Consider the following 11,347-nt stretch of genomic DNA (forward strand, 5'->3'; position numbering starts at 1 on the left):
ATCTTCTTCTCGCAGTGTCCATGAATCAGAGCTGTGACTGCCCATATGCCCTTCTGTGTCTGGATGGAAACAGGGCACTTTAGGGCAGACAAACTCCTTTTAGTGCTGTTAGTAATAGAGTGAAATGGATGGAGAGTAACAGTAGACTGGAGAAGAACAGCAGCATCAGAATTCGATGCTAAAAGAGCTTTTTATTCCTCATACATTTATACATACATCATACATTTATACTCAACTTATACAGCTCAGCTGAAGGAAAACAACAAACACAGTGTCATAAAACACGGAGAATCTCGGCTCAGCAGCTGATATCTTTTAGCATGCACGATTAAAATTCAAATAATGTTTTCATTGTATTATTTTTTTTTCATTATTCCGACAGGATCAAGGTCTTTGTTTTGTCTCATTGACATTGAAAGTATGCAAATTGTAACTTTGATTTTGAAAACAACTTCTTCGCTTCTACCCTTAAAAAAAAAAAATTCCACCGCATAGTTGCTACTAGTTTTTTCTACTGTAAAATCATAATAAATTAATACGAGTTATCCTTTTTTAATACCAAATCACCACTGTTCTGTTCTATTCATTTTCCTCTTTTGGGAAATGTAAAAGCACTCTGCAGTTGTTTTGACACTCAAACTGTGTTTTGTTTTCAGATGCACACTAGAATAACAAAAATAAGTAGACAAGGAGGCTATAGATGATTACTGTACATAAATGCAAGAAAGACAAGACCAATCAATATGTAAGTCACTAGGGGATTTTCAAACTTGTTTCTTTTATTTCTAGCTTAAACTAGAACATTTCTAAAAATACAAAACCAGATAAATGTGCAGTCACATTTACCATATTTCTGCAAATTTTTTGTGAGTGAAATTATAGTAATTTCAGTAGAAATACATGCAATCAAGGATTTCATGTGAGAGTGAAAGATTGTACTCATTTTGCAATGATTTTTTGCAACAGATTTTGCAATGGGTTCAAGTTGGTCATGTGTATTCAGAAGTGGAGGCAGATGAATGTGAGCTTGCAGGGGCAGGTTTAAGAAGACTAAATGTTTGGAGAAGTCCTGCATACAGTATGTCACCAAAGAGAAGCTGTCCTGTTAAGCAGTACATTAAGGCTAAATTAATAGCAGAAGACTAATACTTAATGTTACTTTAATGTTAATACTAGAGGTTAATAACAAACCCCTTACCAGTATATCAGGAATATCAATGCAGTGCTGCCTTGCAGACAGTAAGTGTTATGTTGGAGGACACTAGGATACCATGGTTACACATTTTCACGTCACACAGCTGCTTGAGCTCTGAAGGTTACAGCAGCTAAAAGACTGATTTCGACACTAATTACATGGGCCCTTCATTGCTGACATTTATGAAGAAATAATATTACTAGGAATGCTGAGTAGTTGTTGAATAGTTGTGTGTGCCAAGTTGTCTCTGTAGTTCACATCTAATGTTCAGTGTCTGGAGGATGAGATGATGTTTCATGTCATTTGAGGTCTTTCTGTTTTCTCTCCCTCTCACTCTTTGTCTGATTCATTCTTCCTGTGTCTAAGTTGCATTCATTCATCTGTGCTGTACTGAGCTGAAGTGCGGAAGACAGAACTGGCCTGAAGGTCATCAGTGTTCTTGTGCATGTGTGACTTATTCCTGCTCCCTTTCTTATGTCAGTTTCTGATGGAGAGCACACCACTCCAGAGATGGACTTTGCTATTCTGCTGTTGGCCAATCATCAGCAGCCCCCGATCTTTCAGATTCTAGATCCGGTGCTGGAGGTCAGTCTCGGCGGCAGGGCACCAGTGGGTAAGGACACGTGTACTGGCTTAAGTGCTACAAAGTAATAAGCGTGAATGAATAAGTATTTTAAAGGCCCAGTCAGTATCATTAAAAAAAGTTTTACACATTAAAAATCGATTAATTCTTTTGAAAAATGTTTAAAATCATGTTCGCAAGTGATTTAGATGGCAATCATATCACATGAAATCACATGACTAGTTGAATAATACTCACTTTTTAAACACATGTTTTTTGGACAGTTTTACGCATTGAATAAACTGATCATGTTTTAGGGCAAAAAGCGCATTTCTTGAAAATTTTAGTTACATCCACACCACTAGGTGCCAGTAAATCGTCAGTTAGCACAACATAAACATAAAATTTGCCCCTTTTAATCTTACATTTCCATGTCATGTAGGTGGGCAACAGTTAGCAGTGACTGATGCTGATACGGTCCCTGAAGAACTAGAGTTTGAATTGGTGGAGGGGCCGCTACACGGGACCCTCCTGAGAGTGGACCTTGGTTCCCAGGTCCAGATGGTCAATGGTAGGTACAGCATTTTTGGTTCTCCCAAGTGTGTTCTTTTTTTATTATTATACTTTCTGTCTTCAGTTACTTTAGTTTATCAAAACTCTCCTTCACCTCAGGGGACACCTTCACCTCCAGTGACGTCACCAGGAATGTTCTGCAGTATGAGCATGCGGGTCTCACCACTGAGGAGGACTCCATGACTTTCTCTGTGACGGACGGGATCTCCATGACCTCCATCACGCTGCAGGTCTTGGTGTCAGAGGTCAAAGGTGACGCACCCAAACGTGACCCTAAGGCCCTGCTGTCAATGGAGGTGGCGGAGAAGAGCAGCACAATCATTAGACGTTCCCAGTTAGCTTATGTGGTAAGGAATGACATGTTCTGACAATAACTGAAAATAAAAGTTAAAATTGGTAGACTCCAATTTGCTTAAAAGGAATTGTCAATGTCTTGTAGGATGACGAATCTCCTGATGAGAGAGTTTTTGTGCAGTTAGTTTCTGTACCAATGTATGGGATCCTTACCAAAACCAAGACTGAAACAGACCATGAAGAACTTAGTGAATATTCCTCCTTTACAATGGAGGACATCAACAACCACAAAATCAGGTAAACACCCTGTGTCCAGTGTTGTTTTAGTATGATTGAGATACTATTGTACTATTGTTTTATTTATATTTTGAATTAAATTAATTATTTTTACATTTTCTGTTTTCATTTTAATTTTTAAGGTTTTAGTAGTTTTGATTCAAATCGATTAAATTGATTAAAATTCTGTTAAAATGTATTTTATTTCAAAAGTTTTTTTTTTTACAGTTTTAGTTTCATAATAATCCTGCCTGCATCAGATGTATTTTATATTCTTAGCAGCTCTGTTACTTTCATATATTTTACGATAGTTGAATTTAAATAGTATTGCTTTCATTTTTACCACAATTTTGCTGCATATCAGTGTGTCAGTGTGTTTTTATATCATTACCAGTATTAATGTGTTCAGCTTATGTTAATATTAGAATCTATAAATGAGGCATGTAAAATGTTTGGCGAGTTGAGAGCCTCAACATGCATTACAACACAAGCTTCTTTAATTGCTTTGAATTGTTGAGCCCTGCTGAGAAATGATGAAATGTAAAACAGTTCTCTCTGGCGATTACGTCTTTGCCCATATTTGAGTGTTATCCTCTGGTGGTTTGCTTTTTAAGCAGATGGAATATCTACCTTATGTTTACAGCAATTTTTCAAAATGTTTCCCAGCTCTCTTTCTTTCAGCATTTGAAAACGGTTGAAAATAGTGTGAAATATCTTTTTGTTGTTTTTTTAAAAGGTATGTTACATCCTTTGAAACGGGTAACCAGCCTGTCACTGATATTTTCCACTTCGTTGTTTATGATGGTGAGAACAATCGTCTGGAGAACCAGATGTTCACTATCACCATCACGTCTACCCAGAGGCAGCCACCTGTTGTCACCGTGCGAAGCGGCATTAAGGTGAGAACTGTTCCCACTTCACCTTCACCAATCAGCTAGTCTTAGATCTGGTTCTTTTAGCGTTCCGAAAATCTTTATGGTGTTTCTTGTGTAAAGGTTCAAGAAGGAGGGAGGGTCCAGCTCTCAGCCAATCACATTATTGCATCTGACCCAGACACACCCAGAAAGGATCTGCTGGTGTGGCTTATCAGCCCACTAAAGTATGGCTTCATTGAGAACACAAAACAAGGTGAATCACCCAGCTGTCTCCATCTGTAATATATCACCTTGCACCATTGTATGTTAGCTTTCTTTTCCCAGTCACTTTGTGGATGTTTTTTTTTTTTACAACAGTTGCTGATGGTGTAATTTTATTCATGAACAGAGCACTCATTTGCTGTGCTAGAGATTTGTAGATGTGTGAAATTCAGATTGATGCAGCCATCTTAAGGGATTAAAGTACCGTCGCTACGACGGATTTCCGTCAGTTCATAAAGACAGTCACTTGCTTCATTCCTGAATGATTCAGCCGTTCGAACGAATCAATTGAATTAATGATTCAGTGAAAAAATCAGTTACTTGCCGCCACCTGCTGGCGGATTTAGTTTCATTTTTAGCATATAATTTCAGTTATTTAAATCATATTTCTGTATTCAAAATTTTATATTTAAAACATTAATCTCCACATGAATTTATGAATTTAATTGCACTCATGCTACCTCTGAGCCTCATTAAACGTCTGAAAATGTACCTACAAGCCACTTTTGTGTTCTTCTGTGCCACCTCTGTAGTACAAATTAATTTATTAATACTAGTTTCATATGATTGGTAACTTATTTGTCTTGTTCTACTTCTTATTATATTGCAGGGGTTAAAGCAAAAAAAATATTTTGACTGAAAATTTTTCTTCGACCAAACCCCATTCCTCAGAAATACCCGTCACACACCCAGTTTAAGAGCAGTTTTTTTTCTTCTTGTAATTAGGAGCGCTTGTTCTCCTAATTAAAACATTTAGGAGCACCTTCTGATCAATAATCAAAAATTCTGATCAAAAATTAGCCTTCCTAATATTTATGAACTGACGGAAATCCGTCGTAGCGACGGTACTTTAATCCCTGCATCTTTATTCAGGCTTCCTGTTTGAGTGGGGAAAATAAAAGCAGATCAAGGTGAAACATAAACACCCAACGACAGTTGCACAAAATGTAGTTTTTCACCCAAAACACAGATGCAAACTCTGATGTCTGCTTTGATGTATGTACTTTAAGAACACACTTGTTTTATCTTCATGATTTTGGGTTGTGCATTTATTCATAAATATTAGCAATTTCTTGTCTTGCAGCTGACAGTCACTCTCTCTTATGTTTTGTCTAGAAAGTTGCTTATTTGTTGTTTTTGTTAAGATCAATTACTTGTTTGGATATTAGGCTCAGAAATGTTGTTCCCAGTAAAATGCAGTCTCCAGAATTACGAGACTACACTCAAACTCAAAGTGTTGTGTTTGTTCAACAGCAGCGATTGGTGGATCTCGCGTGATCAGCCCCGACGTCCCCTTCACTATAGAAGACCTCACCTCAGACCATATCTTCTACGTTCAAAACATCCGCCAAGCTAACATCCGCCAGGATGTCTTCAGCTTTTACATCAGTGATGGATCAAGCCAAACTGAGGCTTTTGATATCACCATAGACATCCAGGTATAATTGAAACAATAAAGCACAAAGTACACTTCAATTTTTACATATATACGTAGTGTAGGTGTCGCCTTCAGTAGTTTTTGCCAGGGCTAGTTTTGTCACCTTGTGGGCAAACAAAATTAGTGCCAAAAATTCAAGGCGCACATGTGAGTCTACAAAGTTTGCAAAATTAAAAAAGAATTGGACTGCACACACCATGCGCATACAATGCCATTGACGATATTAACATCACATGCACTGTACACATACCCTAGTGTATGCGTAAAAACCTAAGTATTCTTTGGGTAGGGGGTTAGGGTTATATTTTTAATAAGGTGTTCCTTTAATGAATGTTTTCCAGAATACATTTTCAAAATCCATTTTGCTGTTACTTTAGATGACATACAGGTAATTAGATTTTTCTTCATTTATCAGTCACTTAAAAGTGGTTGATGGTTGGAGCCGCTGACTCAGTGGGAAGCAGTTTCAAAGCTAGTCTGCATCATATCCCCTTTCCCCTCTTTTTCCTGTCTCTCTTTCCTGACTTGTCAAGTTTATATTTGAGATGTTATTTGATGTTGTTTATAGCACACCAAGGAAGACAGAGTCCCAATTATCTCAGTAAACAGCATCCAAGTGGAGGAGAACTCCGGTGTGGTCATCACTAACTCCTCCCTGAATGTGCTGGACCAGGACACACCTGAAAATGAGCTTCTCCTCACCCTCATCAAGAAGCCGTCATATGGTCAGTGCCTGTCTTCCTCTTTCTATTTCTCTTCATATGCCCACTTCATACCCCAATCTGTCGCTCATTCATGGCCAGCCTTCAGAAAACATCCATTATTTGCCACATAACCGCTCTGACCGGCTCCTGTGTGGCTGATTGATGTTCTTGTCATTGTGCCTCTGCCACTGATTAGAGAGTCAGTGGAAAGGCCACGACCCACGGGGCTTCATTGGTTAAACTTTTGTGGATGCATGTCAAGGTGTTCACAGCAGTTTTATTAGGAGTCGCAAGTGAGGAATGGAGCTGACAGAACTGAAATACAGTCACCGCGTCAGAGTGCTATGACAGCAGTGCAGTTACACAAAAAATTACATTGAGCGACCATTAGAGGTCAAGTGCACATTTATTTGAAAATGGGAAGCAGAGCCATGTGTGTTTATTTTATATGTGTTTATACTGTGTTTGATGGGGGAAAAATTAGAAGGAATGTAGCATTAATGTTCATTTCTTTGCAATGCTTCTGTGTGTGTCTCAATAGGGAAGCTACGCAGAAGGCAGCTCTACTCTCAACCTTTAGAGAACGGCAGGATTCTTCAGCAAGGATCCACCTTTACTTACCAGGATGTTCTAGATGAGCTGCTGGTCTACACCCCAGACGGACGTGGCTCTGGGACAGACGAGATCCAGTTTTCAGTAACAGATGGCATATACACGGAGACCGGCCGTCTGGAGTTCAGCATGGATGTTAGGAAGCGAGAAGGCCCTAGAGTTACAATCAACAGAGGACTGCAGATTGCAGCAGGTCAAGATACCGCTACATTACATTGTCCTTGCACACATCCCAAACATCCCTGATTGGTTAGGTTGCTGATTTTTAGTAGTCGTCATTATATCAGACATAGTTCAGCACAGAATCATTTTTTAGTCTCTTAACTTCTTCTGAAATGAGTGAAAAAACAGACTTACAAAAACAGACTTTCTTTCTTTCTAGCATACAGTAAAATAAAAATAACTTTTTTGTCATTTCAAACAAGAAAAATGATTGCACCCCTTTACTGCCCCAACCCCTCACCATGAGCTGATCATCAATCAGTGTTATATGTGACCCTGGACCACAAAACCAGTCTTAAGTCACTGGGGTATATTTATAGCAATAGCCAAAAATACATTGTATGGGTCGAAATTATCGATTTTTATTTTATGCCAAAAATCATTAGGATATTAAGTAAATATCATGTTCCATAAAGATATTTTGTAAGTTTCCTACTGTAAATATATCAAAACTTCAGTTTTGATTAGTAATATGCATGGCTAAGAACTTCATTTGGACAACTTTAAAGGCGATTTTCTCAATATTTTGATTTTTTTGCACCCTCCGATTCCAGATTTTCAAATAGTTGTATCTCGGACTGCATGTTGTGTTCACTTGTGTTATCTTTTACTAATATTTAAATTTGTTTGATGATCTGAAACACTAAAGTGTGACAAACATGCAAAAAAATAAGAAATCAGGAAGGGGGCCAACACTTTTTCACACCACTGTAAATGGAGAGCTTATTTATTCTGACTGGTACCCTTATGACTGGTTTTGTGGTCCAGGGTCACATATACAAATGTCTGTACTTAATAGTAAATAATGGAGAAAAAAAGCATCTAAATAATTTACATTTATTCATTGCTTACCCTTGACCAAAGGATTTTAAAAATAAGGAAAAACACAAGCAGTTTAACATGAAGGAGCCAGTGATATTAGCACTGAAGTTTTGTTGAAAGTTATTTTTTATTTTTTTATTTTGGCTGTTTATTGAAAACAGTTGTGTGAAGAATTAAAAACACAATGAAAATTCCATTCGTTCTTTCAGTTTTCATTGCTTTGTTAAATAATAAAAAGTTACATTCTGTGATTTCCCTTTCGATTTTATTACAAAACCATTTTAATTATGGATAATGGCTTTTAAAATATCCAAAAATTAATTAATAAATAACAAAGCTTGATACCACTTTCTTGGAGTCATTTTAGAGGAATAGTTCACCCCAAAATTAAAATTCATCATTCACTCAGCTTCATATAATTTCAAACCCGTATTTTTTCATCTGTAAAACACGAAAAGAGATGGATGAGAAGCACATCAAATTCACATAAAAGAAGCACATAAAAGTCTTTTGAAACCATTCAACAGCTTTGTGTGCAGACCAGACTGAAATTATGGCATTATGGACTGATAATCTCTCTCTGCCAGATGTCTTAGTGAACTAGAGAAGCGCGGCACACTGAGAACTACTGCAGTCCAGTCCAAACAGATCTCACTTCATTATGATGCACCAGTTGAAACACTGAATAATTGAGGTTCCTATCTAGTTAGACTGAGTTGATGTTAATAAATAACTGTATCATTTCTGTTACCGTTGCTCATTCCTCCCGACAGGTTCCTCATCTAAGATCACAGAGCAGCATCTGAAAGGGACGGACGTAGATTCACATAACCTTAAGCTGCGGTTCACCCTCACTAAAGACCTGAGCGTGGGCTCCCTGCTGCTGAATACAGGCAGAAACAAGGCTCAGATATCTGTCAAAGGACCTGTCACCAGCTTCACCCAGGATGATATCAACAAAGGTTTTTCCTCCATTGCTGTCTCTTTCTCATACATAATCATCCATAGGGAATTTCTAAGCAGAGATGCATTGTCTCATGTGGTTTTGCACCTCATCTGTCAGGACATGTGGAATACATTCATGAAAAGGGAGAAAGTGGAGGCAGCTTCTCTTTCAAGTTCAACCTGGAAGATCCCGAGGGAAACCGAGTCATTGACCAATCTTTCTTCATTAGTGTTCTGGGTGAGCCGAGAATTTGAAAGAATCATGTTCAGGAATGTTAGAAGAAAGTTATTTTGGGACATCCTCATCTTTTTTTTCTCTCTCAGAGGACAGACTTCCTCCCACAGTGGTGGTTAATAAGGGTTTGGTTATGGATGAGAACACCTTGAAGAAGATCACAACACTGCAGCTGTCCTCTACAGATCAGGACAGTGAACCAGATGAACTCATTTACAGAGTCACCAAACAGCCCCAGCTCGGCCATCTAGAACATTCCAGCAAACCAGGTACAGACAAACTTGTTGGGAGTGATGAACCAACAGTAGAACTAAATTATTCAGTAACAAAACAGTAACTCAGCTTTCAAATAATGCGGCTGTCCAGTAGCAAGCTGCTTTTTCCATCTAGCAGCACCGTATAGTTACAAAAATTGTAAATCACTCTTAAATGTCAAATTGTAGAACCATTACCACTGAACAAGTTGAAAAGATGCAGCATAGCAATTCATTCTAGTGAATCCATTCATTCGGACAGTTCACATATGTGACCCTGCACCACAAAACCAGTCATAAGTAGCACGGGTATATTTGTAGCAATAGCCAAAGATACATTGTATGGGTCAAAATTATAGATTTTTCTTTTATGCCAAAAATCATTAGGATATTAAGTAAAGATCATGTTCCTTGAAGATATTTTGTAAATTTCCTACCGTAAATATATCAAAACTTAATTTTTGTTTAGTAATATGCTTTGCTAAGAACATCATTTGGACAACTTTAAAGGCGATTTTCTCAATATTTAGATTTTTTTGCACCCTCAGATTCCAGATTTTCAAATAGTTGTATCTCGGACAAATATTGTCCTATCCTAACAAACCATACATAAATGGGAAGCTTAATTATTCAGCTTTCAGATGATCTATAAATCTCAATTGAAAAAAAATGACCCTTATGACTGGTTTTGTGGTCCAGGGTCACATATATCAAATAACAATGCCGATTTTGATCTGAGTCGCTGTGCAGAATGTTTATTTATTCATTTAGTTAATTAAACTTGTGTTTACCAAATGTTTTCAATTAGGGTCAGTTAAATAAATCATTCTAATAAATTATTTTTTTAGTGTAATATAATATTATTAGAATATTATATTGTTAGTTTAATGCTATCAACCTAATTGATTAATAATTAATTGAGATTAATTACCTGAAAAAAAGTGTTTTTGCAAGCCGGTATGACCGATTTGCTCAAAAGTGAGATTCGTTGGTGAATTTCGTATCACTAGTTCTGATTCTTAAACAGCTGACATGATTGCTGACGCACAAAACATAATTGCTAAAATATTATCAAGGAAAATGGTTATCGGGTCAGTATAAAATAATCTCCACTGTCGGACAAGGAGTTTTTTACTAATGATGCTTTACTGGAGCACAGTGGTATTTCACTGGGGCTCGTGTCCTAGTAAAAAGGGCTTAGCAACTGCCCTGGTTCTACATATAAAAAGATGTTGCCCCCTTACATAGCTTCAATGCAGTTAGGTACTTTTTATTTGAAGCTTGTAGTGTCAAAAGAGTAGTTTAACTAAATTATGGATAGCTTGTATCTTGGCAAGCTACAGTTTGAAAGTAGCTTCCCCAACACTACATCTTATTTAGCCTATAGCCTATACATATCTCTACTTATACACAAATACACATACTACACCATCATTGTTATTTGTTTCTCTATCGAAGGCTGATTATGAAAAGCCTGAGAGATCATAATATATATTTATAGTCTGCAGTCCTAATTCTGTATGGGCTGTTCAGCAGAGCAGCACATTTCTAAAAGCTGGCCACAACTGCCGGACAATGCCTGGAAGATATATAGTTTGTTTTATATTTAAACATCATGTTCAAATGAAGACTGAGAACTCATTAGATGGGATCTAGCCTATAGATCTCTATCAGAGCATCATATAAGGGGGTTTCATGGGTGAAGATCTGTTTTTATTTTCCTTTCTGTCCCTCTTGGCGATGCCCGGATTGCACTCAATTGGATTTCTGCAGTAGTGCATGTTTTATTCATCCATTTCAGTTGACAGGTGGGATATTTTTAATGGTAGCAAGTGAGTTTACATTATTATTTAATACCAAGGGCAAAATATGAAGTGGTGAACATGGTCACTGGAGAGTTTTTTTCGGTTTGATGTCGTTGCAGGAACACGGATCAGCACGTTTACCCAGGCTGACCTGGCCTCCCGCAACATTCAGTATGTTCATACCAGTGAAGAGGAGATACATTCTGATGACTTCACCTTCACTGTATCTGACGGGGGCAATGAGGTACACACACACACATTCAGTGGGGTCCAT

At 37.6% G+C, this 11,347-nt stretch overlaps 1 protein-coding gene across 1 annotated transcript in view; it reads left to right on the forward strand.

The window, feature by feature from the left end:
- Positions 1 to 11,347, forward strand: part of LOC107661219 (extracellular matrix protein FRAS1-like) — a 133,051-nt gene that overhangs the window by 101,046 nt on the left and 20,658 nt on the right. Inside the window, exons 36-48 of the mRNA XM_016450718.1 lie at positions 1,677 to 1,808; positions 2,200 to 2,328; positions 2,430 to 2,677; positions 2,770 to 2,921; positions 3,637 to 3,799; positions 3,896 to 4,028; positions 5,291 to 5,475; positions 6,043 to 6,199; positions 6,720 to 6,983; positions 8,608 to 8,796; positions 8,898 to 9,017; positions 9,104 to 9,283; positions 11,193 to 11,317. Coding sequence (XP_016306204.1) covers positions 1,677 to 1,808; positions 2,200 to 2,328; positions 2,430 to 2,677; positions 2,770 to 2,921; positions 3,637 to 3,799; positions 3,896 to 4,028; positions 5,291 to 5,475; positions 6,043 to 6,199; positions 6,720 to 6,983; positions 8,608 to 8,796; positions 8,898 to 9,017; positions 9,104 to 9,283; positions 11,193 to 11,317 — 2,177 coding nt within the window. The remainder of the gene's footprint in view (positions 1 to 1,676; positions 1,809 to 2,199; positions 2,329 to 2,429; positions 2,678 to 2,769; positions 2,922 to 3,636; positions 3,800 to 3,895; positions 4,029 to 5,290; positions 5,476 to 6,042; positions 6,200 to 6,719; positions 6,984 to 8,607; positions 8,797 to 8,897; positions 9,018 to 9,103; positions 9,284 to 11,192; positions 11,318 to 11,347) is intronic.

Source organism: Sinocyclocheilus anshuiensis, unplaced genomic scaffold, assembly GCF_001515605.1.
Source record: "Sinocyclocheilus anshuiensis isolate Anshui unplaced genomic scaffold, SAMN03320099.WGS_v1.1 scaffold1365, whole genome shotgun sequence".
Taxonomy (NCBI): domain Eukaryota; kingdom Metazoa; phylum Chordata; class Actinopteri; order Cypriniformes; family Cyprinidae; genus Sinocyclocheilus; species Sinocyclocheilus anshuiensis.